At 41.5% G+C, this 27,608-nt stretch overlaps 1 protein-coding gene across 1 annotated transcript in view; it reads left to right on the top strand.

Annotated features, from left to right (window-relative positions):
* LOC139381812 (pecanex-like protein 2) overlaps window positions 1-27,608 on the top strand; it is a 203,061-nt gene that overhangs the window by 134,480 nt on the left and 40,973 nt on the right. Inside the window, 8 exon segments of the mRNA XM_071125589.1 lie at window positions 18,783-18,960; window positions 19,239-19,347; window positions 19,512-19,641; window positions 20,410-20,468; window positions 20,643-20,858; window positions 22,592-22,845; window positions 23,105-23,338; window positions 23,650-23,753. Coding sequence (XP_070981690.1) covers window positions 18,783-18,960; window positions 19,239-19,347; window positions 19,512-19,641; window positions 20,410-20,468; window positions 20,643-20,858; window positions 22,592-22,845; window positions 23,105-23,338; window positions 23,650-23,753 — 1,284 coding nt within the window.

The following is a 27,608-nucleotide window of genomic DNA, read 5'->3' as shown; positions in this document are numbered from 1 at the left end:
GTTACAGAGGGTTTATTGGTCACAAACACAGTTTGGCAGATGTTACAGTGGGTTTATTGGTCACATACACAGTTTGGAAGATGTTACAGAGAGTTTATTGGTCACATACACAGTTTGGCAGACGTTACAGAGGGTTTATTGGTCACATACACCGTTTGGCAGATGTTACAGAGGGTTTATTGGTCACATACACAGTTTGGCAGATGTTACAGTGGGTTTATTGGTCACATACACAGTTTGGCAGATGTTACAGAGGGTTTATTGGTCACATACACCGTTTGGCAGATGTTACAGAGGGTTTATTGGTCACATACACAGTTTGGCAGATGTTACAGTGGGTTTATTGGTCACATACACAGTTTGGCAGATGTTACAGAGGGTTTATTAGTCACATACACAGTTTGGCAGATGTTAGAGGGTTTATTGGTCACATACACAGTTTGGCAGATGTTACAGTGGGTTTATTGGTCACATACACAGTTTGGCAGATGTTACAGAGGGTTTATTGGTCACATACACAGTTAGGCAGATGTTACAGAGGGTTTATTGGTCCAAAACACTGTTTGGCAGATGTTACAGTGGGTTTATTGGTCACATACACAGTTTGGCAGATGTTAGAGGGTTTATTGGTCACATACACCGTTTGGCAGATGTTACAGAGGGTTTATTGGTCACATACACAGTTTGGCAGATGTTACAGAGGGTTTATTGGTCGCATACACAGTTTGGCAGATGTTACAGAGGGTTTATTGGTCGCATACACAGTTTGGCAGATGTTACAGAGGGTTTATTGGTCACATACACAGTTTGGCAGATGTTACAGAGGGTTTATTGGTCACATACACAGTTTGGCAGATGTTACAGAGGGTTTACTGGTCACATACACAGTTTGGCAGATGTTACAGAGGGTTTATTGGTCACATACACAGTTTGGCAGATGTTACAGAGGGTTTATTGGTCACATACACAGTTTGGCAGATGTTACAGAGGGTTTATTGGTCACATACACAGTTTGGCAGATGTTACAGTGGGTTTATTGGTCACATACACCGTTTGGCAGATGTTACAGAGGGTTTATTGGTCACAAACACAGTTTGGCAGATGTTACAGTGGGTTTATTGGTCACATACACAGTTTGGAAGATGTTACAGTGGGTTTATTGGTCACATACACCGTTTGGCAGATGTTACAGAGGATTTATTGGTCACATACACAGTTTGGCAGATGTTACAGAGGGTTTATTGGTCACATACACAGTTTGGCCGATGTTACAGTGGGTTTATTGGTCACATACACAGTTTGGCAGATGTTACAGAGGGTTTATTGGTCACATACACAGTTAGGCAGATGTTACAGAGGGTTTATTGGTCCAAAACACTGTTTGGCAGATGTTACAGTGGGTTTATTGGTCACATACACAGTTTGGCAGATGTTAGAGGGTTTATTGGTCACATACACAGTTTGGCAGATGTTACAGAGGGTTTATTGGTCACATACACAGTTTGGCAGATGTTACAGTGGGTTTATTGGTCACATACACAGTTTGGCAGATGTTAGAGGGTTTATTGGTCACATACACAGTTTGGCAGATGTTACAGAGGGTTTATTGGTCACATACACAGTTTGGCAGATGTTAGAGGGTTTATTGGTCACATACACCGTTTGGAAGATGTTACAGAGGGTTTATTGGTCACATACACAGTTTGGCATTTGTTACAGAGGGTTTATTGGTCACATACACAGTTTGGCAGATGTTACAGTGGGTTTATTGGTCACATACACAGTTTGGCAGATGTTACAGAGGGTTTATTGGTCACATACACAGTTTGGCAGATGTTACAGTGGGTTTATTGGTCACATACACAGTTTGGCAGATGTTAGAGGGTTTATTGGTCACATACACAGTTTGGCAGATGTTACAGTGGGTTTATTGGTCACATACACAGTTTGGCAGATGTTAGAGGGTTTATTGGTCACATACACATTTTGGCAGATGTTAGAGGGTTTATTGGTCACATACACAGTTTGGCAGATTTTACAGTGGGTTTATTGGTCACATACACAGTTTTTGCAGATGTTACAGTGGGTTTATTGGTCACATACACAGTTTGGCAGATGTTACAGTGGGTTTATTGGTCACATACACCATTTGGCAGATGTTACAGAGGGTTTATTGGTCACATACACAGTTTGGCAGATGTTACAGAGGGTTTATTGGTCACATACACAGTTTGGCAGATGTTACAGAGGGTTTATTGGTCACATACACAGTTTGGCAGATGTTACAGAGGGTTTATTGGTCACATACACAGTTTGGCAGATGTTACAGAGGGTTTATTGGTCACATACACAGTTTGGCAGATGTTACAGAGGGTTTACTGGTCACATACACAGTTTGGCAGATGTTACAGAGGGTTTATTGGTCACATACACAGTTTGGCAGATGTTACAGAGGGTTTATTGGTCACATACACAGTTTGGCAGATGTTACAGAGGGTTTATTGGTCACATACACAGTTTGGCAGATGTTACAGTGGGTTTATTGGTCACATACACCGTTTGGCAGATGTTACAGAGGGTTTATTGGTCACAAACACAGTTTGGCAGATGTTACAGTGGGTTTATTGGTCACATACACAGTTTGGAAGATGTTACAGTGGGTTTATTGGTCACATACACCGTTTGGCAGATGTTACAGAGGATTTATTGGTCACATACACAGTTTGGCAGATGTTACAGAGGGTTTATTGGTCACATACACAGTTTGGCCGATGTTACAGTGGGTTTATTGGTCACATACACAGTTTGGCAGATGTTACAGAGGGTTTATTGGTCACATACACAGTTAGGCAGATGTTACAGAGGGTTTATTGGTCCAAAACACTGTTTGGCAGATGTTACAGTGGGTTTATTGGTCACATACACAGTTTGGCAGATGTTAGAGGGTTTATTGGTCACATACACAGTTTGGCAGATGTTACAGAGGGTTTATTGGTCACATACACAGTTTGGCAGATGTTACAGTGGGTTTATTGGTCACATACACAGTTTGGCAGATGTTAGAGGGTTTATTGGTCACATACACAGTTTGGCAGATGTTACAGAGGGTTTATTGGTCACATACACAGTTTGGCAGATGTTAGAGGGTTTATTGGTCACATACACCGTTTGGAAGATGTTACAGAGGGTTTATTGGTCACATACACAGTTTGGCATTTGTTACAGAGGGTTTATTGGTCACATACACAGTTTGGCAGATGTTACAGTGGGTTTATTGGTCACATACACAGTTTGGCAGATGTTACAGAGGGTTTATTGGTCACATACACAGTTTGGCAGATGTTACAGTGGGTTTATTGGTCACATACACAGTTTGGCAGATGTTAGAGGGTTTATTGGTCACATACACAGTTTGGCAGATGTTACAGTGGGTTTATTGGTCACATACACAGTTTGGCAGATGTTAGAGGGTTTATTGGTCACATACACATTTTGGCAGATGTTAGAGGGTTTATTGGTCACATACACAGTTTGGCAGATTTTACAGTGGGTTTATTGGTCACATACACAGTTTTTGCAGATGTTACAGTGGGTTTATTGGTCACATACACAGTTTGGCAGATGTTACAGTGGGTTTATTGGTCACATACACCATTTGGCAGATGTTACAGAGGGTTTATTGGTCACATACACAGTTTGGCAGATGTTACAGAGGGTTTATTGGTCACATACACAGTTTGGCAGATGTTACAGAGGGTTTATTGGTCACATACACAGTTTGGCAGATGTTACAGAGGGTTTATTGGTCACATACACAGTTTGGCAGATGTTACAGTGGGTTTATTGGTCACATACACAGTTTGGCAGATGTTACAGTGGGTTTATTGGTCACATACACCATTTGGCAGATGTTACAGAGGGTTTATTGGTCACATACACAGTTTGGCAGATGTTACAGAGGGTTTATTGGTCACATACACAGTTTGGCAGATGTTACAGAGGGTTTATTGGTCACATACACAGTTTGGCAGATGTTACAGTGGGTTTATTGGTCACATACACAGTTTGGCAGATGTTCTAGAGGGTTTATTGGTCACATACACAGTTTGGCAGATGTTACAGAGGGTTTATTGGTCACATACACAGTTTGGCAGATGTTACAGAGGGTTTATTGGTCACATACACAGTTTGGCAGATGTTACAGAGGGTTTATTGGTCACATACACAGTTTGGCAGAGGTTACAGAGGGTTTATTGGTCACATACACAGTTTGGCAGATGTTACAGAGGGTTTATTGGTCACATACACAGTTTGGCAGATGTTACAGTGGGTTTATTGGTCACATACACCGTTTGGCAGATGTTACAGAGGGTTTATTGGTCACATACACAGTTTGGCAGATGTTACAGAGGGTTTATTGGTCACATACACAGTTTGGCAGATGTTAGAGGGTTTATTGGTCACATACACCGTTTTGCAGATGTAACAGAGGGTTTATTGGTCAAATACACAGTTTGGCAGATGTTAGAGGGTTTATTGGTCACATACACCGTTTGGCAGATGTTACAGAGGATTTATTGGTCACATACACAGTTTGGCAGATGTTACAGAGGGTTTATTGGTCACATACACCGTTTGGCAGATGTTACAGAGGGTTTATTGGTCACATACACAGTTTGGCAGATGTTACAGTGGGTTTATTGGTCACATACACAGTTTGGCAGATGTTACAGAGGGTTTATTGGTCACATACACCGTTTGGCAGATGTTACAGAGGGTTTATTGGTCACATACACAGTTTGGCAGATGTTACAGAGGGTTTATTGGTCGCATACACAGTTTGGCAGATGTTACAGAGGGTTTATTGGTCACATACACAGTTTGGCAGATGTTACAGAGGGTTTACTGGTCACATACACAGTTTGGCAGATGTTACAGAGGGTTTATTGGTCACATACACAGTTTGGCAGATGTTACAGAGGGTTTATTGGTCACATACACAGTTTGGCAGATGTTACAGAGGGTTTATTGGTCACATACACCGTTTGGCAGATGTTACAGAGGGTTTATTGGTCACATACACAGTTTGGCAGATGTTACAGTGGGTTTATTGGTCACATACACCGTTTGGCAGATGTTACAGAGGGTTTATTGGTCACAAACACAGTTTGGCAGATGTTACAGTGGGTTTATTGGTCACATACACAGTTTGGAAGATGTTACAGTGTGTTTATTGGTCACATACACAGTTTGGCAGATGTTACAGAGGGTTTATTGGTCACATACACAGTTTGGCAGATGTTACAGAGGGTTTATTGGTCACATACACAGTTTGGCAGATGTTACAGTGGATTTATTGGTCACATACACAGTTTGGAAGATGTTACAGTGGGTTTATTGGTCACATACACTGTTTAGCAGATGTTACAGTGGGTTTATTGGTCACATACACAGTTTGGCAGATGTTACAGTGGGTTTATTGGTCACATACACAGTTTGGCAGATGTTACAGTGGGTTTATTGGTCACATACACAGTTTGGCAGATGTTAGAGGGTTTATTGGTCACATACACCGTTTGGCAGATGTTACAGAGGGTTTATTGGTCACATACACAGTTTGGCAGATGTTACAGTGGGTTTATTGGTCACATACACAGTTTGGCAGATGTTACAGAGGGTTTATTGGTCACATACACCGTTTGGCAGATGTTACAGAGGGTTTATTGGTCACATACACAGTTTGGCAGATGTTACAGTGGGTTTATTGGTCACATACACAGTTTGGCAGATGTTACAGAGGGTTTATTGGTCACATACACCGTTTGGCAGATGTTACAGAGGGTTTATTGGTCACATACACAGTTTGGCAGATGTTACAGTGGGTTTATTGGTCACATACACAGTTTGGCAGATGTTACAGAGGGTTTATTGGTCACATACACAGTTTGGCAGATGTTACAGAGGGTTTATTGGTCACATACACAGTTTGGCAGATGTTACAGAGGGTTTATTGGTCACATACACAGTTTGGCAGATGTTACAGAGGGTTTATTGGTCACATACACAGTTTGGCAGATCTTACAGAGGGTTTATTGGTCACATACACCGTTTGGCAGATGTTACAGTGGGTTTATTGGTCACATACACAGTTTGGCAGATGTTAGAGGGTTTATTGGTCACATACACAGTTTGGCAGATGTTACAGAGGGTTTATTGGTCACATTCACAGTTTGGCAGATGTTACAGAGGGTTTATTGGTCACATACACAGTTTGGCAGATGTTACAGTGGGTTTATTGGTCACATACACAGTTTGGCAGATGTTACAGAGGGTTTATTGGTCACATACACAGTTTGGCAGATGTTACAGAGGGTTTATTGGTCACATACACAGTTTGGCAGATGTTACAGTGGGTTTATTGGTCACATACACAGTTTGGCAGATGTTACAGTGGGTTTATTGGTCACTTACACAGTTTGGCAGATGTTACAGAGGGTTTATTGGTCACATACACCATTTGGCAGATGTTACAGAGGGTTTATTGGTCACATACACAGTTTGGCAGATGTTACAGAGGGTTTATTGGTCACAAACACAGTTTGGCAGATGTTACAGTGGGTTTATTGGTCACATACACAGTTTGGCAGATGTTACAGTGGGTTTATTGGTCACATACACAGTTTGGCAGATGTTACAGTGGGTTTATTGGTCACATACACCATTTGGCAGATGTTACAGAGGGTTTATTGGTCAAATACACAGTTTGGCAGATGTTACAGAGGGTTTATTGGTCACATACACAGTTTGGCAGATGTTACAGTGGGTTTATTGGTCACATACACAGTTTGGCAGATGTTACAGAGGGTTTATTGGTCACATACACAGTTTGGCAGATGTTACAGTGGGTTTATTGGTCACATACACAGTTTGGCAGATGTTAGAGGGTTTATTGATCACATACACAGTTTGGCAGATGTTACAGTGGGTTTATTGGTCACATACACAGTTTGGCAGATGTTAGAGGGTTTATTGGTCACATACACAGTTTGGCAGATGTTAGAGGGTTTATTGGTCACATACACAGTTTGGCAGATTTTACAGTGGGTTTATTGGTCACATACACAGTTTTTGCAGATGTTACAGTGGGTTTATTGGTCACATACACAGTTTGGCAGATGTTACAGTGGGTTTATTGGTCACATACACCATTTGGCAGATGTTACAGAGGGTTTATTGGTCACATACACAGTTTGGCAGATGTTACAGAGGGTTTATTGGTCACATACACAGTTTGGCAGATGTTACAGAGGGTTTATTGGTCACATACACAGTTTGGCAGATGTTACAGAGGGTTTATTGGTCACATACACAGTTTGGCAGATGTTACAGTGGGTTTATTGGTCACATACACAGTTTGGCAGATGTTACAGTGGGTTTATTGGTCACATACACCATTTGGCAGATGTTACAGAGGGTTTATTGGTCACATACACAGTTTGGCAGATGTTACAGAGGGTTTATTGGTCACATACACAGTTTGGCAGATGTTACAGATGGTTTATTGGTCACATACACAGTTTGGCAGATGTTACAGAGGGTTTATTGGTCACATACACAGTTTGGCAGATGTTACAGAGGGTTTATTGGTCACATACACAGTTTGGCAGATGTTACAGAGGGTTTATTGGTCACATACACAGTTTGGCAGATGTTACAGAGGGTTTATTGGTCACATACACAGTTTGGCAGATGTTACAGAGGGTTTATTGGTCACATACACAGTTTGGCAGATGTTACAGAGGGTTTATTGGTCACATACACAGTTTGGCAGATGTTACAGAGGGTTTATTGGTCACATACACAGTTTGGCAGATGTTACAGAGGGTTTATTGGTCACATACACAGTTTGGCAGATGTTACAGTGGGTTTATTGGTCACATACACAGTTTTTGCAGATGTTACAGTGGGTTTATTGGTCACATACACAGTTTGGCAGATGTTACAGTGGGTTTATTGGTCACATACACCGTTTGGCAGATGTTACAGAGGGTTTATTGGTCACAAACACAGTTTGGCAGATGTTACAGTGGGTGTATTGGTCACATACACAGTTTGGAAGATGTTACAGTGGGTTTATTGGTCACATACACAGTTTGGCAGATGTTACAGAGGGTTTATTGGTCACATACACAGTTTGGCAGATGTTACAGAGGGTTTATTGGTCACATACACAGTTTGGCAGATGTTACAGAGGGTTTATTGGTCGCATACACAGTTTGGCAGATGTTACAGAGGGTTTATTGGTCGCATACACAGTTTGGCAGATGTTACAGAGGGTTTATTGGTCACATACACAGTTTGGCAGATGTTACAGAGGGTTTATTGGTCACATACACAGTTTGGCAGATGTTACAGAGGGTTTACTGGTCACATACACAGTTTGGCAGATGTTACAGAGGGTTTATTGGTCACATACACAGTTTGGCAGATGTTACAGAGGGTTTATTGGTCACATACACAGTTTGGCAGATGTTACAGTGGGTTTATTGGTCACATACACAGTTTGGCAGATGTTACAGTGGGTTTATTGGTCACATACACAGTTTGGCAGATGTTACAGTGGGTTTATTGGTCACATACACCATTTGGCAGATGTTACAGAGGGTTTATTGGTCACATACACAGTTTGGCAGATGTTACAGAGGGTTTATTGGTCACATACACAGTTTGGCAGATGTTACAGTGGGTTTATTGGTCACATACACAGTTTGGCAGATGTTACAGAGGGTTTATTGGTCACATACACAGTTTGGCAGATGTTACAGTGGGTTTATTGGTCACATACACAGTTTGGCAGATGTTACAGTGGGTTTATTGGTCACATACACAGTTTGGCAGATGTTACAGTTGGTTTATTGGTCACATACACCATTTGGCAGATGTTACAGAGGGTTTATTGGTCACATACACAGTTTGGCAGATGTTAGAGGGTTTATTGGTCACATACACAGTTTGGCAGATGTTACAGAGGGTTTATTGGTCACATACACAGTTTGGCAGATGTTAGAGGGTTTATTGGTCACATACACAGTTTGGCAGATGTTACAGAGGGTTTATTGGTCACATACACAGTTTGGCAGATGTTAGAGGGTTTATTGGTCACATACACAGTTTGGCAGATGTTACAGTGGGTTTATTGGTCACATACACAGTTTGGCAGATGTTTGAGGGTTTATTGGTCACATACACCGTTTGGCAGATGTTACAGAGGGTTTATTGGTCACATACACAGTTTGGCAGATGTTACAGTGGGTTTATTGGTCACTTACACAGTTTGGCAGATGTTACAGAGGGTTTATTGGTCACATACACCATTTGGCAGATGTTACAGAGGGTTTATTGGTCACATACACAGTTTGGCAGATGTTACAGAGGGTTTATTGGTCACAAACACAGTTTGGCAGATGTTACAGTGGGTTTATTGGTCACATACACAGTTTGGCAGATGTTACAGTGGGTTTATTGGTCACATACACAGTTTGGCAGATGTTACAGTGGGTTTATTGTTCACATACACCATTTGGCAGATGTTACAGAGGGTTTATTGGTCACATACACAGTTTGGCAGATGTTACAGAGGGTTTATTGGTCACATACACAGTTTGGCAGATGTTACAGTGGGTTTATTGGTCACATACACAGTTTGGCAGATGTTACAGAGGGTTTATTGGTCACATACACAGTTTGGCAGATGTTACAGAGGGTTTATTGGTCACATACACAGTTTGGCAGATGTTACAGTGGGTTTATGGGTCACATACACAGTTTGGCAGATGTTACAGTTGGTTTATTGGTCACATACACCATTTGGCAGATGTTACAGAGGGTTTATTGGTCACATACACCGTTTGGCAGATGTTAGAGGGTTTATTGGTCACATACACAGTTTGGCAGATGTTAGAGGGTTTATTGGTCACATACACAGTTTGGCAGATGTTACAGAGGGTTTATTGGTCACATACACAGTTTGGCAGATATTAGAGGGTTTATTGGTCACATACACAGTTTGGCAGATGTTACAGTGGGGTTATTGGTCACATACACAGTTTGGCAGATGTTTGAGGGTTTATTGGTCACATACACCGTTTGGCAGATGTTACAGAGGGTTTATTGGTCACATACACAGTTTGGCAGATGTTACAGTGGGTTTATTGGTCACATACACAGTTTGGCAGATGTTACAGAGGGTTTATTGGTCACATACACCGTTTGGCAGATGTTACAGAGGGTTTATTGGTCACATACACAGTTTGGCAGATGTTACAGTGGGTTTATTGGTCACATACACAGTTTGGCAGATGTTACAGAGGGTTTATTGGTCACATACACCGTTTGGCAGATGTTACAGAGGGTTTATTGGTCACATACACAGTTTGGCAGATGTTACAGTGGGTTTATTGGTCACATACACAGTTTGGCAGATGTTACAGAGGGTCTATTGGTCACATACACAGTTTGGCAGATGTTACAGAGGGTTTATTGGTCACATACACAGTTTGGCAGATGTTACAGAGGGTTTATTGGTCACATACACAGTTTGGCAGATGTTACAGAGGGTTTATTGGTCACATACACAGTTTGGCAGATGTTACAGAGGGTTTATTGGTCACATACACCGTTTGGCAGATGTTACAGTGGGTTTATTGGTCACATACACAGTTTGGCAGATGTTAGAGGGTTTATTGGTCACATACACAGTTTGGCAGATGTTACAGTGGGTTTATTGGTCACATACACAGTTTGGCAGATGTTACAGTGGGTTTATTTGTCACTTACACAGTTTGGCAGATGTTACAGAGGGTTTATTGGTCACATACACCATTTGGCAGATGTTACAGAGGGTTTATTGGTCACATACACAGTTTGGCAGATGTTACAGAGGGTTTATTGGTCACAAACACAGTTTGGCAGATGTTACAGTGGGTTTATTGGTCACATACACAGTTTGGCAGATGTTACAGTGGGTTTATTGGTCACATACACAGTTTGGCAGATGTTACAGTGGGTTTATTGGTCACATACACCATTTGGCAGATGTTACAGAGGGTTTATTGGTCACATACACAGTTTGGCAGATGTTACAGAGGGTTTATTGGTCACATACACAGTTTGGCAGATGTTACAGTGGGTTTATTGGTCACATACACAGTTTGGCAGATGTTACAGAGGGTTTATTGGTCACATACACAGTTTGGCAGATGTTACAGTGGGTTTATTGGTCACATACACAGTTTGGCAGATGTTACAGTGGGTTTATTGGTCACATACACAGTTTGGCAGATGTTACAGTTGGTTTATTGGTCACATACACCATTTGGCAGATGTTACAGAGGGTTTATTGGTCACATACACAGTTTGGCAGATGTTAGAGGGTTTATTGGTCACATACACAGTTTGGCAGATGTTAGAGGGTTTATTGGTCACATACACAGTTTGGCAGATGTTACAGTGGGTTTATTGGTCACATACACAGTTTGGCAGATGTTTGAGGGTTTATTGGTCACATACACCGTTTGGCAGATGTTACAGAGGGTTTATTGGTCACATACACAGTTTGGCAGATGTTACAGTGGGTTTATTCGTCACATACACAGTTTGGCAGATGTTACAAAGGGTTTATTGGTCACATACACCGTTTGGCAGATGTGACAGAGGGTTTATTGGTCACATACACAGTTTGGCAGATGTTACAGTGGGTTTATTGGTCACATACACAGTTTGGCAGATGTTACAGAGGGTTTATTGGTCACATACACCGTTTGGCAGATGTTACAGAGGGTTTATTGGTCACATACACAGTTTGGCAGATGTTACAGTGGGTTTATTGGTCACATACACAGTTTGGCAGATGTTACAGAGGGTTTATTGGTCACATACACAGTTTGGCAGATGTTACAGAGGGTTTATTGGTCACATACACAGTTTGGCAGATGTTACAGTGGGTTTATTGGTCACATACACAGTTTGGCAGATGTTACAGAGGGTTTATTGGTCACATACACAGTTTGGCAGATGTTACAGAGGGTTTATTGGTCACATACACAGTTTGGCAGATGTTACAGTGGGTTTATTAGTCACATACACAGTTTGGCAGATGTTACAGAGGGTTTATTGGTCACATACACAGTTTGGCAGATGTTACAGTGGGTTTATTGGTCACATACACAGTTTGGCAGATGTTACAGTGGGTTTATTGGTCACATACACAGTTTGGCAGATGTTACAGTGGGTTTATTGGTCACATACACCATTTGGCAGATGTTACAGAAGGTTTATTGGTCACATACACAGTTTGGCAGATGTTAGAGGGTTTATTGGTCACATACACAGTTTGGCAGATGTTACAGAGGGTTTATTGGTCACATACACAGTTTGGCAGATGTTACAGTGGGTTTATTGGTCACTTACACAGTTTGGCAGATGTTACAGAGGGTTTATTGGTCACATACACCATTTGGCAGATGTTACAGAGGGTTTATTGGTCACATACACAGTTTGGCAGATGTCACAGAGGGTTTATTGGTCACAAACACAGTTTGGCAGATGTTACAGTGGGTTTATTGGTCACATACACAGTTTGGCAGATGTTACAGTGGGTTTATTGGTCACATACACAGTTTGGCAGATGTTACAGTTGGTTTATTGGTCACATACACCATTTGGCAGATGTTACAGAGGGTTTATTGGTCACATACACAGTTTGGCAGATGTTAGAGGGTTTATTGGTCACATACACAGTTTGGCAGATGTTAGAGGGTTTATTGGTCACATACACAGTTTGGCAGATGTTACAGAGGGTTTATTGGTCACATACACAGTTTGGCAGATGTTAGAGGGTTTATTGGTCACATACACAGTTTGGCAGATGTTACAGTGGGTTTATTGGTCACATACACAGTTTGGCAGATGTTTGAGGGTTTATTGGTCACATACACCGTTTGGCAGATGTTACAGAGGGTTTATTGGTCACATACACAGTTTGGCAGATGTTACAGTGGGTTTATTGGTCACTTACACAGTTTGGCAGATGTTACAGAGGGTTTATTGGTCACATACACCATTTGGCAGATGTTACAGAGGGTTTATTGGTCACATACACAGTTTGGCAGATGTTACAGAGGGTTTATTGGTCACAAACACAGTTTGGCAGATGTTACAGTGGGTTTATTGGTCACATACACAGTTTGGCAGATGTTACAGTGGGTTTATTGGTCACATACACAGTTTGTCAGATGTTACAGTGGGTTTATTGGTCACATACACCATTTGGCAGATGTTACAGAGGGTTTATTGGTCACATACACAGTTTGGCAGATGTTACAGAGGGTTTATTGGTCACATACACAGTTTGGCAGATGTTACAGTGGGTTTATTGGTCACATACACAGTTTGGCAGATGTTACAGAGGGTTTATTGGTCACATACACAGTTTGGCAGATGTTACAGTGGGTTTATTGGTCACATACACAGTTTGGCAGATGTTACAGTGGGTTTATTGGTCACATACACAGTTTGGCAGATGTTACAGTTGGTTTATTGTTCACATACACCATTTGGCAGATGTTACAGAGGGTTTATTGGTCACATACACCGTTTGGCAGATGTTAGAGGGTTTATTGGTCACATACACAGTTTGGCAGATGTTAGAGGGTTTATTGGTCACATACACAGTTTGGCAGATGTTACAGAGGGTTTATTGGTCACATACACAGTTTGGCAGATGTTAGAGGGTTTATTGGTCACATACACAGTTTGGCAGATGTTACAGTGGGTTTATTGGTCACATACACAGTTTGGCAGATGTTTGAGGGTTTATTGGTCACATACACCGTTTGGCAGATGTTACAGAGGGTTTATTGGTCACATACACAGTTTGGCAGATGTTACAGTGGGTTTATTGGTCACATACACAGTTTGGCAGATGTTACAGAGGGTTTATTGGTCACATACACCGTTTGGCAGATGTTACAGAGGGTTTATTGGTCACATACACAGTTTGGCAGATGTTACAGTGGGTTTATTGGTCACATACACAGTTTGGCAGATGTTACAGAGGGTTTATTGGTCACATACACCGTTTGGCAGATGTTACAGAGGGTTTATTGGTCACATACACAGTTTGGCAGATGTTACAGTGGGTTTATTGGTCACATACACAGTTTGGCAGATGTTACAGAGGGTTTATTGGTCACATACACAGTTTGGCAGATGTTACAGATGGTTTATTGGTCACATACACAGTTTGGCAGATGTTACAGAGGGTTTATTGGTCACATACACAGTTTGGCAGATGTTACAGAGGGTTTATTGGTCACATACACAGTTTGGCAGATGTTACAGAGGGTTTATTGGTCACATACACCGTTTGGCAGATGTTACAGTGGGTTTATTGGTCACATACACAGTTTGGCAGATGTTAGAGGGTTTATTGGTCACATACACAGTTTGGCAGATGTTACAGAGGGTTTATTGGTCACATACACAGTTTGGCAGATGTTACAGAGGGTTTATTGGTCACATACACAGTTTGGCAGATGTTACAGTGGGTTTATTGGTCACATACACAGTTTGGCAGATGTTACAGAGGGTTTATTGGTCACATACACAGTTTGGCAGATGTTACAGTGGGTTTATTGGTCACATACACAGTTTGGCAGATGTTACAGTGGGTTTATTGGTCACATACACCATTTGGCAGATGTTACAGAAGGTTTATTGGTCACATATACAGTTTGGCAGATGTTAGAGGGTTTATTGGTCACATACACAGTTTGGCAGATGTTACAGTGGGTTTATTGGTCACATACACAGTTTGGCAGATGTTACAGTGGGTTTATTGGTCACATACACAGTTTGGCAGATGTTACAGAGGGTTTATTGGTCACATACACCGTTTGGCAGATGTTACAGAGGGTTTATTGGTCACATACACAGTTTGGCAGATGTTACAGTGGGTTTATTGGTCACATACACAGTTTGGCAGATGTTTGAGGGTTTATTGGTCACATACACCGTTTGGCAGATGTTTGAGGGTTTATTGGTCACATACACCGTTTGGCAGATGTTACAGAGGGTTTATTGGTCACATACACAGTTTGGCAGATGTTACAGTGGGTTTATTGGTCACATACACAGTTTGGCAGATGTTACAGAGGGTTTATTGGTCACATACACCGTTTGGCAGATGTTACAGAGGGTTTATTGGTCACATACACAGTTTGGCAGATGTTACAGTGGGTTTATTGGTCACATACACAGTTTGGCAGATGTTACAGAGGGTTTATTGGTCACATACACAGTTTGGCAGATGTTACAGAGGGTTTATTGGTCACATACACAGTTTGGCAGATGTTACAGAGGGTTTATTGGTCACATACACCGTTTGGCAGATGTTACAGAGGGTTTATTGGTCACATACACAGTTTGGCAGATGTTACAGTGGGTTTATTGGTCACATACACAGTTTGGCAGATGTTAGAGGGTTTATTGGTCACATACACAGTTTGGCAGATGTTACAGAGGGTTTATTGGTCACATACACAGTTTGGCAGATGTTACAGTGGGTTTATTGGTCACATACACAGTTTGGCAGATGTTACAGAGGGTTTATTGGTCACATACACAGTTTGGCAGATGTTACAGAGGGTTTATTGGTCACATACACAGTTTGGCAGATGTTACAGTGGGTTTATTGGTCACATACACAGTTTGGCAGATGTTACAGTGGGTTTATTGGTCACATACACAGTTTGGCAGATGTTACAGTGGGTTTATTGGTCACATACACCATTTGGCAGATGTTGCAGAGGGTTTATTGGTCACATACACAGTTTGGCAGATGTTAGAGGGTTTATTGGACACATACACAGTTTGGCATATGTTAGAGGGTTTATTGGTCACATACACAGTTTGGCAGATGTTAGAGGGTTTATTGGTCACATACACAGTTTGGCAGATGTTAGAGGGTTTATTGGTCACATACACAGTTTGGCAGATGTTAGAGGGTTTATTGGTCACATACACAGTTTGGCAGATGTTACAGAGGGTTTTTTGGTCACATACACTGTTTGGCAGATGTTTGAGGGTTTATTGGTCACATACACCGTTTGGCAGATGTTACAGTGGGTTTATTGGTCACATACACAGTTTGGCAGATGTTTGAGGGTTTATTGGTCACATACACCGTTTGGCAGATGTTACAGAGGGTTTATTGGTCACATACACAGTTTGGCAGATGTTACAGTGGGTTTATTGGTCACATACACAGTTTGGCAGATGTTACAGAGGGTTTATTGGTCACATACACCGTTTGGCAGATGTTACAGAGGGTTTATTGGTCACATACACAGTTTGGCAGATGTTACAGTGGGTTTATTGGTCACATACACAGTTTGGCAGATGTTACAGAGGGTTTATTGGTCACATACACAGTTTGGCAGATGTTACAGAGGGTTTATTGGTCACATACACAGTTTGGCAGATGTTACAGAGGGTTTATTGGTCACATACACAGTTTGGCAGATGTTACAGAGGGTTTATTGGTCACATACACAGTTTGGCAGATGTTACAGTGGGTTTATTGGTCACATACACAGTTTGGCAGATGTTAGAGGGTTTATTGGTCACATACACAGTTTGGCAGATGTTACAGAGGGTTTATTGGTCACATACACAGTTTGGCAGATGTTACAGTGGGTTTATTGGTCACATACACAGTTTGGCAGATGTTACAGTGGGTTTATTGGTCACATACACAGTTTGGCAGATGTTTGAGGGTTTATTGGTCACATACACCGTTTGGCAGATGTTACAGAGGGTTTATTGGTCACATACACAGTTTGGCAGATGTTACAGTGGGTTTATTGGTCACATACACAGTTTGGCAGATGTTACAGTGGGTTTATTGGTCACATACACAGTTTGGCAGATGTTACAGTGGGTTTATTGGTCACATACACCATTTGGCAGATGTTGCAGAGGGTTTATTGGTCACATACACAGTTTGGCAGATGTTAGAGGGTTTATTGGTCACATACACAGTTTGGCAGATGTTAGAGGGTTTATTGGTCACATACACAGTTTGGCAGATGTTAGAGGGTTTATTGGTCACATACACAGTTTGGCAGATGTTAGAGGGTTTATTGGTCACATACACAGTTTGGCAGATGTTACAGTGGGTTTATTGGTCACATACACAGTTTGGCAGATGTTTGAGGGTTTATTGGTCACATACACCGTTTGGCAGATGTTACAGAGGGTTTATTGGTCACATACACAGTTTGGCAGATGTTACAGTGGGTTTATTGGTCACATACACAGTTTGGCAGATGTTACAGTGGGTTTATTGGTCACATACACCGTTTGGCAGATGTTACAGAGGGTTTATTGGTCACATACACAGTTGGGCAGATGTTACAGTGGGTTTATTGGTCACATACACAGTTTGGCAGATGTTACAGAGGGTTTATTGGTCACATACACAGTTTGGCAGATGTTACAGTGGGTTTATTGGTCACATACACCGTTTGGCAGATGAGGGTGCAGCGAAATAATTATGTTACTAGCTCCAACAGTGCATAACAAATGTCAAACATATACTATAATAATCAAACACTAGAAACAATAAATCACGACTGTCAGAACAAATCCAGTTTGAGGTGCTCTGGGTTTAGCTTGGGAACCACTATTCCAGTAGTTCCATTGTACCCAGACTAAATCAAGTATTTGACCCAGGTCTTCTAAGAACCATTTTCAGTTTAAAACCAGTTTGTTTAGATAATCTGTCTAACATTCAGTTTAGAATGTAGAGTTAATGTTTTTCCAGGTAGATAGTGTGAAATACTTTAAACTTGCCTCTGTCCCACTTATTCGATTAGCTTAAAATGCCAATCTTCATGTACTGTAGCACCTGGGGAAACCCTTGTCCAGATTCACACAGTTCTTCACAGGTTTATACTATATAGTCTTCACCAAGGTTATCATAGTTTTGTGTTTTTTTCTCTTAGTCTTTCATCCTGATTTACTAGTTTCTACTTAGTTTGAGTTGGATAAAAAGCTATTTTGTTTTGATATTATTTAGTTTCAGTTTTAGTGTTTAGAAAGTGGCAGATTTCTTCCCTGTTATCAAGTGATAGCTAATGATAGTGATGCTAGGCCTATTTGAAACATCGCCACCTACTGGCAGCTTTTACCTGCCAGATTCAGAGGCTTAAAAACCCCATTAGAAAAAAGCTTGAAAAACCTATTTGATTTTTGCCCAAAGTTTAAATTTTTTTTTTTGAAAAGGACATAATTCATGATGGTTTTATTTCATTTGAGTTAGTTTTTGAGTCAATGATAATAGTTTCAGTTTTCATTTTCGTTTCTCAAACAGGTTTGTTAATGATTTTATTTCCGTTTACAAAATAGTTTTTTCATTATGCTTTTTCATTTCAGTGTCAGTTTTTGTTTACTATAATAACCTTGGTCTCCACCACTCCCCTCTGTGCATGTTGGAGGTGCAGCAAAATCCGGAGTACCTTCATCAATCAAAGAAATATCACTTTGTCAGTCTCTATGCATGACCTTTGCTAGGGAAGAATGTGTGTTGTATATACAGTATTAGCTAGTATTGGTGCATTTGTCTCCCCTGCCTCCCTCCCCCTCCATGTCACCCCTGTGCTTTGCTCCGCTGTGTCCCGTCTGTGCGCCTGAGTTGCTCAGGTCTCTGTGTCTCGCTCCAGCTGTGATGTCTTGTTGATGACAGTTGCTGGGATGAAGCTCCTCCGCGCCTCCTTCTGCAATCCCAGCTTCCAGTTCGTCACTCTCATCTTCACTATCGTCTTCTTCGAGTTTGACTGCAGCAGAGCCTCTGAAACCTTTCTGCTGGACTTTTTTATTATGTCCATTGTCTTCCACAAGGTCAGTCTGTGACGTGACCAGAGACTGGTACACACTCTCCCAATAAAGACCTCTGAATAACATTAAAATAGGGAAATTAATGCAACTCACTATGGCTGCGGTTCCCAAACTTCCTACAATTGATAAAAAAAATGTACAGTTGTATTATTCGGGGTCTGTGAAGCAGGGGACACAGCTGCTCTGTATGTAGAGTGACCTTCTTTTTACTTTTAGGATCTAGAAAATAACTGTCTTTGTTGTCTGTCAGTGACTCAAAGCAGGTATTTGTTCCTCTACAGCTCAGCGATCTGCTTCACAAGCTCAACTTCATCATGGTTTACATCGCACCGTGGCAGATCGCATGGGGCAGTGCCTTCCACGCGTTCGCTCAGCCCTTCGCTGTGCCTCGTATCCTTTGGTTTTGACGTGTGTATGAACTACACATACTTCCACATGTTTTGACGTTGCTCTGACTGAAACTGTGACAGCGAATTTGACAGCAGGTATGTGAGTATGGTAAACCTGTTGGTTGTACCTTGGTTGTGGAGGTTCTCCTTCATGATGCAGCTCAGACTCAGCTATGTTGCTGCTGCAGACGTTCATCACAACTCTGTTCTACACCCCTCTCAGCCCCTTCCTGGGCAGCGCCATCTTCATCACCTCCTACCCGCGGCCCGTCAAGTTCTGGGAGAGGAACTACAAGTAATGACCTTTCATCGCCCGCAGCATGAGATAAAGCACAATTAAGCCTTTTAAAACACTTACCTTAAAGGGATACTGCAAGATTATCTACTTCCCCAGAGTCCGATTAACCTGTGGATACCATTTTTATGTTTCTGCATGCAGTATGAAGGAAGTTAAAGGTAGTTTCGCTAGAAAATGCTCACTAGTGTTAGAGCAATGACTGAAAGTCTACAGGTACTGTAGCATATGAGTTCATCTGACACTGGGTAAGTAGAAAAATGGCTTATTGTCTGAATCTGGCAATATGCCCTTAAACGACCACAGTGTGTCGATGGCCCCCCATCTATCCAGCTTCAGAGATGGGACAAGGGAAAGTCCATTACGAATAAAGAGGGGGATGAGGGACGGCCAATCAGTTTGAGTTTATGACCAAACCATTGAGTGAGGTCACTGTCAATAATTAATTGTTAGTCTGTTTCTAATCTACTCAGAAAATATGCAAGTGGCCTCCTAGAACCCCTGTTGACATCCATGTAATGACATTTCTGTGTCAGAGATGATGTCATACACTCAGCTATAGGCGAAGTGGTCTCGGCGTAGACACATAGTCTAGCACCTCTACTCCAGTCACTGAGTTATTGTTGAGGATTTATATAACTATTTTAACTATAACTAACACAGGTCCTAAGAAGAAACCAGAATTGTCTCTACTGAATGTTAGACTTTGTTTGATGTATGTAAATTAATGTACTGTCTCCCTAACCTTGGTTTGGTACCATTTTGCAGCACCAAACGTATTGACAACGCCAATAGCAGACTGGTATCTCAGGTTGATAAAGAGACAGGTAAAATATTACATTTATTTAATTAACATGATCATGTTATCCTCCCTAATTAACATTAACCGGAGAAGGTGATTTCGAATTTCTCAACTCGACAATGATCTTCTCATGGTTAATACATGTTGTTTTGTTGGTCATGTCAATCAGTGTATTTTACATAAACTTTTATTCCTCCAGGATGTGACGACAACAACCTGAACTCCATCTTCTATGAGTATCTGACACGCTCTCTGCAGCACTCTCTGTGTGGTGACCTGATGCTGGGCCGCTGGGGGAACTACAGCTCTGGAGACTGCTTCATCCTGGCCTCTGACTACCTCAACGCCTTCGTTCACCTCATCGAGATCGGCAACGGCCTGGTCACCTTCCAGCTCCGAGGCTTGGAGTTCAGAGGTCAGATACTGACTAATACACAATGAGGAGCACTATACCACACCCAGAGCCATATATACCTACACTGCCTTCAGAAAGTATTCAGACCCCTTGAGTGTTACACATTTTGTTACAAAATGGATTACATTTTTTTAAATCCTCAGCAATCTACACATAGTACCCCATAATGGCGAAGTGCGAACAGGTTTTTCTAAATTTTTGCAAATGTATAATTTATTATTTACACAAGTATTCAGACCCTTTGCTATGAGCTCAGGTATATCCTGTTTCCATTGATCATCCTTGAGATGTTTCTACAACTTGATTGGAGTCCACCTATGGTAAATTCAATTGATTGGACATGATTTAGAAAGGCACACACCTGTCTATATAAGGTCCCACAGTTGACAGTGCATGTCAGAGCATAAACTAAGCCATGAGGTAAAAGGAATTTCCATAGAGCTCCAAGACAGGATTGTGCTGACAACAGATCTGGGGAAGGGTACCAAGACTTTGGAACCACCAAGACTTTTCCTAGAGCTGGCTACCCGGCCAAACTGAGCAATCGGGGGAGGGCCTTGGTCAGGGAGGTGACCAAGAACCCGATGGTCATTCTGACAGAGCTCTAGAGTTCCTCTGTGGAGATGGGAGATGGGTTCCTCTGTGGAGATGGGAGAACCTTCCAGAAGGACAACCATCTCTGCAACACTCCACCAATCAGGCCTTTATGGTAGAGTGGCCAGAAGGCAAATGACAGCTTGCTTTGAGTTTGCCAAAAGGCACCTAAAGTTTGGAGTTTTCCAAAAGGCACCTCTTTGGCCTGAATGCCAAGAGTCATGTCTGGAGTAAACCTGGCACCATCCCTATTGTGTAGCATGGTGGTAGCAACATCATGCTGTGGGGATGTTTTTTAGCGGCAAGGACTGGGAGACTCTTCAGGATCGAGGGAATGATGAACGGAGCAATGTACAACGACCATAAGCACACAACCAAGACAACAAAGGAGTGGTTTTAGGACAAGTCTCTGAATGCCCTTGAGTGGCCCAGCCAGAGCTCGAACATCTGTGGAGAGACCTGAAAATAGTTGTGCAGCAACGCTCCCAACCTGACAGCGCTTGAGAGGATCTGGATAGAAGAATGGGAGAAACTCCCCAATTACAGGTGTGCCAAGCTTGTAGAGTTGTACCCAAGAAAACTTGAGGTTGTAATCGCTGCCGAAGATGCTTCAACAAAGTACTGAGTAAAGGGTCTGAATACTTATGTAAATGTAAATGTGATATTTCAGTTTTTTTTAAATGAATTACCAAAAATGTTTCAAACTTTTTTGGCTTTGTTATTATGGATTATTGTGTGTAGATTAATGAGGGGAAAAACAATTTAATACATTTTAGAACCTAACAAAATGTGGAAAAAGTCAAGGGGTCTGAATATTTTCCTATTTTCCTGTTGCACTGCATATACCTACCTGTAAGTACTCTGTGGCTATGATCATTCTACTGATATGGGAAATATCTTGACTGTGTTGAATGTTACAAGTTTCTTAAATGTATTACATTTTCTTTGAAATTGTTTTCTAATAATCATAAGCCCCACATCTCGACCACTGACGTACAATCACCATTAACATGATAGTCTGTGGTCCTTCTCCTTCTGATTCAGAGGGGTTGGGTTAAATGCAGGAAAACACATTTTGGTTTAATGTACTCAGTTGTGCTACTGACTGGGGAACCCTTTCCCCTTCTCCTCCTCCCCAGGTACATACTGCCAGCAGAGAGAGGTAGAGGCCATCACTGAGGGGGTAGAGGAGGACGATTCCTGTTGCTGCTGTGAGCCGGGCCACTTGCCAAACATCCTGTCCTGCAACGCGGCCTTCAACCTGCGATGGCTGGCCTGGGAGGTCACCACCACCAAGTACCTGCTGGAGGGCTACAGCATCAGCGAGAACAACGCTGCCACCATGCTGCAGGTGTACGACCTGCGCAAACTGCTCGTCAGCTACTATCTGAAGGTTGTAGACCTTTTGACGTCTTATGGAAACGTAACAGACAATAAAGACTTGAATTTGAATTTAACCTATGATCTAAGCAGTTTAATATTCATTTATTTTTATACTTTCAACATCTTTGTAATTCATTACTGCTTTTATTTCAAAAGCGCAATGAAGTCTGAGCTTAACTGCTGAGCTTCAAAACCTTTGCAAGCAAGGAGTAGGCAATAAAAATATATATTTCATCATCAATACTTATTCCCTATTGTTTCACCTCTAGAGCATAATCTACTACCTGATCCAGTCCCTGAAGCTACAGACGTGGATCAAGGATCCCTCTATCACGAAAGCTCTGGTGTCCTACACCAAGTGGCACCACATAGAGAGAGACCCGGCCGTGTTCAGCGTTAAGATAGACGAGGACTACGTCCACTGCCTCCAGGGCGTCACCAGGACCAGCTTCTGTAACATCTATCTGGAGTGGATCCAGTACTGTGCCAACAAACTGGAGGAGGTGAGTGGAGATGTGAGATTGCAATGCACAGTACAATAATGCATGTGGTAAGGAAAACTCCAGGCCCTTGTCTAGTTCATTTTTCCTTGTCAGGAAAACTCCATGCCTAAGTCTAGTTTATTTTTCATGGTCAAGAAAACTCTAGGAACTAGTTCATGCTTCCTGATAAGGTCATGTGGTCAGGGAAAAAAACAGAGTCCTATCAAGACCTGCAGTCTTGATAACCCCATGTTGTACCATTTGGTTTCCTTGCTGCTGGTCATTTCAGAAGATGTGAACACTGATGACCTTTGACCCTTGTGTTTTGCCAGCCTGTGGACTGTGACGAGGACTCCCCTCTGGTCACTCTGTGCTATGCCTTGTCTGTGCTGGGCAGGAGATCCTTGGGGACAGCATCTCACAACATGTCCAACAGGTGAACCTTCCATAACTGTCAAATATTAATTCCTTTCATGTTATGTGGTTTTAATACCCTCCAGGGATGTTGTGTTGTGTTATATATGGGGGTTTACTACCCTCCAGGGATGTTGTGTTGTGTTATATATGGGGGTTTACTACCCTCCAGGGATGTTGTGTTGTGTTATATATGGGGGTTTACTACCCTCCAGGGATGTTGTGTTGTGTTATATAGGGGGTTTACTACCCTCCAGGGATGTTGTGTTGTGTTATATAGGGGGTTTACTACCCTCCAGGGATGTTGTGTTGTGTTATATAGGGGGTTTACTACCCTCCAGGGATGTTGTGTTGTGTTATTTATGGGGTTTTATTACCCTCCAGGGATGTTGTGTTATATATGGGGTTTTATTACCCTCCAGGGATGTTGTGTTGTGTTATATATGGGGTTTTATTACCCTCCAGGGATGTTGTGTTGTGTTATATATGGGGTTTTATTACCCTCCAGGGATGTTGTCTTATATATGGGGTTTTATTACCCTCCAGGGATGTTGTGTTGTGTTATATATGGGGGTTTACTACCCTCCAGGGATGTTGTGTTGTGTTATATATGGGGGTTTACTACCCTCCAGGGATGTTGTGTTGTGTTATATATGGGGTTTTATTACCCTCCAGGGATGTTGTGTTATATATGGGGTTTTATTACCCTCCAGGGATGTTGTGTTATATATGTGGTTTTATTACCCTCCAGGGATGTTGTGTTGTGTATGGGGTTTTATTACCCTCCAGACAGGTTGTGTTATATATGGGGTTTTATTACCCTCCAGGGATGTTGTGTTGTGTTATATATGGGGTTTTACTACCCTCCAGGGATGTTGTGTTATATATGGGGTTTTATTACCCTCCAGGGATGTTGTGTTGTGTTATATATGGGGTTTTATTACCCCCCAGGGATGTTGTGTTATATATGGGGTTTTATTACCCTCCAGGGATGTTGTGTTGTGTTATATAGGGGTTTTTATTACCCTGCAGGGATGTTGTGTTGTGTTATATATGGGGTTTTATTACCCTCCAGACAGGTTGTGTTATATATGGGGTTTTATTACCCTCCAGGGATGTTGTGTTATATATGGAATTTTATTACCCTCCAGGGATGTTGTGTTGTGTTATATATGGGATTTTATTACCCTCCAGGGATGTTGTGTTGTGTTATATATGGGGTTTTATTACCCTCCAGGGATGTTGTGTTATATATATGGGGTTGTATTACCCTCCAGGGATGTTGTGTTGTGTTATATATGGGTTTGTTACCCTCCAGGGATGTTGTGTTATATATGGGGTTGTATTACCCTCCAGGGATATTGTGTTGTGTTATATATGGGGTGTTATTACCCTCCAGGGATGTTGTGTTATATATGGGGTTTTATTACCCTCCAGGGATGTTGTGTTATATATGGGGTTTTATTACCCTCCAGGGATGTTGTGTTATATATGGGGTTTTATTACCCTCCAGGGATGTTGTGTTGTGTTATATATGGGGTTTATTACCCTCCATGGATGTTGTCTTGTGTTTATATATTGGGTTTTATTACCCTCCAGACAAGTTGTGTTGTGTTATATATGGTATTTTATTACCCTCCAGGGATGTTGTGTTGTGTTATATATGGGGTTTTATTACCCTCCAGGGATGTTGTGTTGTGTTATATATGGGCTTTTAATACCCTCCAGGGATGTTGTGTTATATATGGGGTTGTATTACCCTCCAGGGATGTTGTGTTATGTATGGGTTTGTATTACCCTCCAGGGATGTTGTGTTGTGTTATATAGGGGGTTTTATTACCCTCCAGGGATGTTGTGTTGTGTTATATATGGGGTTTTATTACCCTCCAGACAGGTTGTGTTGTGTTATATATGGGATTTTATTACCCTCCAGGTATGTTGTGTTATATATGGGGTTGTATTACCCTCCAGGGATGTTGTGTTGTGTTATATATGGGGTTTTATTACCCTCCAGGGATGTTGTGTTATATATGGGGTTTTATTACCCTCCAGGGATATTGTGTTATGTATGGGGTTTTAATTACCCTCCAGGGATGTTGTGTTGTGTTATATATGGGGTTTATTACCCTCCAGGGATGTTGTCTTGTGTTTATATATTGGGTTTTATTCCCCTCCAGACAAGTTGTGTTGTGTTATATATGGTATTTTATTACCCTCCAGGGATGTTGTGTTATATATATATGGGGTTGTATTACCCTCCAGGGATGTTGTGTTATATATGGGGTTGTATTACCCTCCAGGGATGTTGTGTTGTGTTATATATGGGGTTTTATTACCCTCCAGGGATGTTGTGTTATATATGGGGTTGTATTACCCTCCAGGGATGTTGTGTTATATATGGGTTTGTATTACCCTCCAGGGATGTTGTGTTGTGTTATATGTGGGGTTTTGTTTCCCTCCAGGGATGTTGTGTTACATATGTGGTTTTATTACCCTCCAGGGATGTTGTGTTATATATGGGGGTTTATTACCCTCCAGGGATGTTGTGTTATTTATGGGGTTTTGTTACCCTCCGGGGATGTTGTGTTATATATATGGGGTGTTATTACCTTCCAGGGTTGTTTGGTTGTGTTATATATGGGGTTTTATTACCCTCCAGACAGGTTGTGTTATATATGGAATATTATTACCCTCCAGGGATGTTGTGTTATGTTATATATGGGATTTTATTACCCTCCAGGGATGTTGTGTTGTGTTATATATGGGGTTTTATTACCCTCCAGGGATGTTGTGTTATATATATGGGGTTGTATTACCCTCCAGGGATGTTGTGTTGTGTTATATATGGGTTTTGTTACCCTCCAGGGATGTTGTGTTACATATGTGGTTTTATTACCCTCCAGGGATGTTGTGTTATATATGGGGTTTTATTACCCTCCAGGGATATTGTGTTATATATGGGGTTTTATTACCCTCCAGGGATGTTGTGTTATATATGGGGTTTATTACCCTCCAGGGATATTGTGTTATATATGGGGTTTTAATTACCCTCCAGGGATGTTGTGTTGTGTTATATATGGGGTTTATTACCCTCCAGGGATGTTGTCTTGTGTTTATATATTGGGTTTTATTACCCTCCAGACAAGTTGTGTTGTGTTATATATGGTATTTTATTACCCTCCAGGGATGTTGTGTTATATATGGGATTTTATTACCCTCCAGGGATGTTGTGTTATATATATATGGGGTTGTATTACCCTCCAGGGATGTTATGTTATATATGGGGTTGTATTACCCTCCAGGGATGTTGTGTTGTGTTATATATAGGATTTTATTACCCTCCAGGGATGTTGTGTTATATATGGGGTTGTATTACCCTCCAGGGATGTTGTGTTTTGTATGGGTTTGTATTACCCTCCAGGGATGTTGTGTTGTGTTATATATGGGGTTTTATTACCCTCCAGGGATGTTGTGTTGTGTTATATATGGGGTATTAATACCCTCCAGACAGGTTGTGTTGTGTTATATATGGGGTTTTATTACCCTCCAGGGATGTTGGGTTGTGTTATATATGGGGTTTTATTACCCTCCAGGGATGTTGTGTTGTGTTATATAGGGGGTTTTATTACCCTCCAGGAATGTTGTGTTGTGTTATATATGGGGTTTTATTACCCTCCAGACAGGTTGTGTTATATATGGGGTTTTATTACCCTCCAGGGATGTTGTGTTGTGTTATATAGGGGGTTTTATTACCCTCCAGGGATGTTGTGTTGTGTTATATATGGGGTTTTATTACCCTCCAGACAGGTTGTGTTATATATGGGGTTTTATTACCCTCAAGGGATTTTGTGATGTGTTATATATGGGGTTTTATTAC

This window comes from Oncorhynchus clarkii, chromosome 23 (assembly GCF_045791955.1).
Source record: "Oncorhynchus clarkii lewisi isolate Uvic-CL-2024 chromosome 23, UVic_Ocla_1.0, whole genome shotgun sequence".
NCBI lineage: Eukaryota > Metazoa > Chordata > Actinopteri > Salmoniformes > Salmonidae > Oncorhynchus > Oncorhynchus clarkii.
This window is presented reverse-complemented; position numbering and strand designations above follow the sequence as displayed.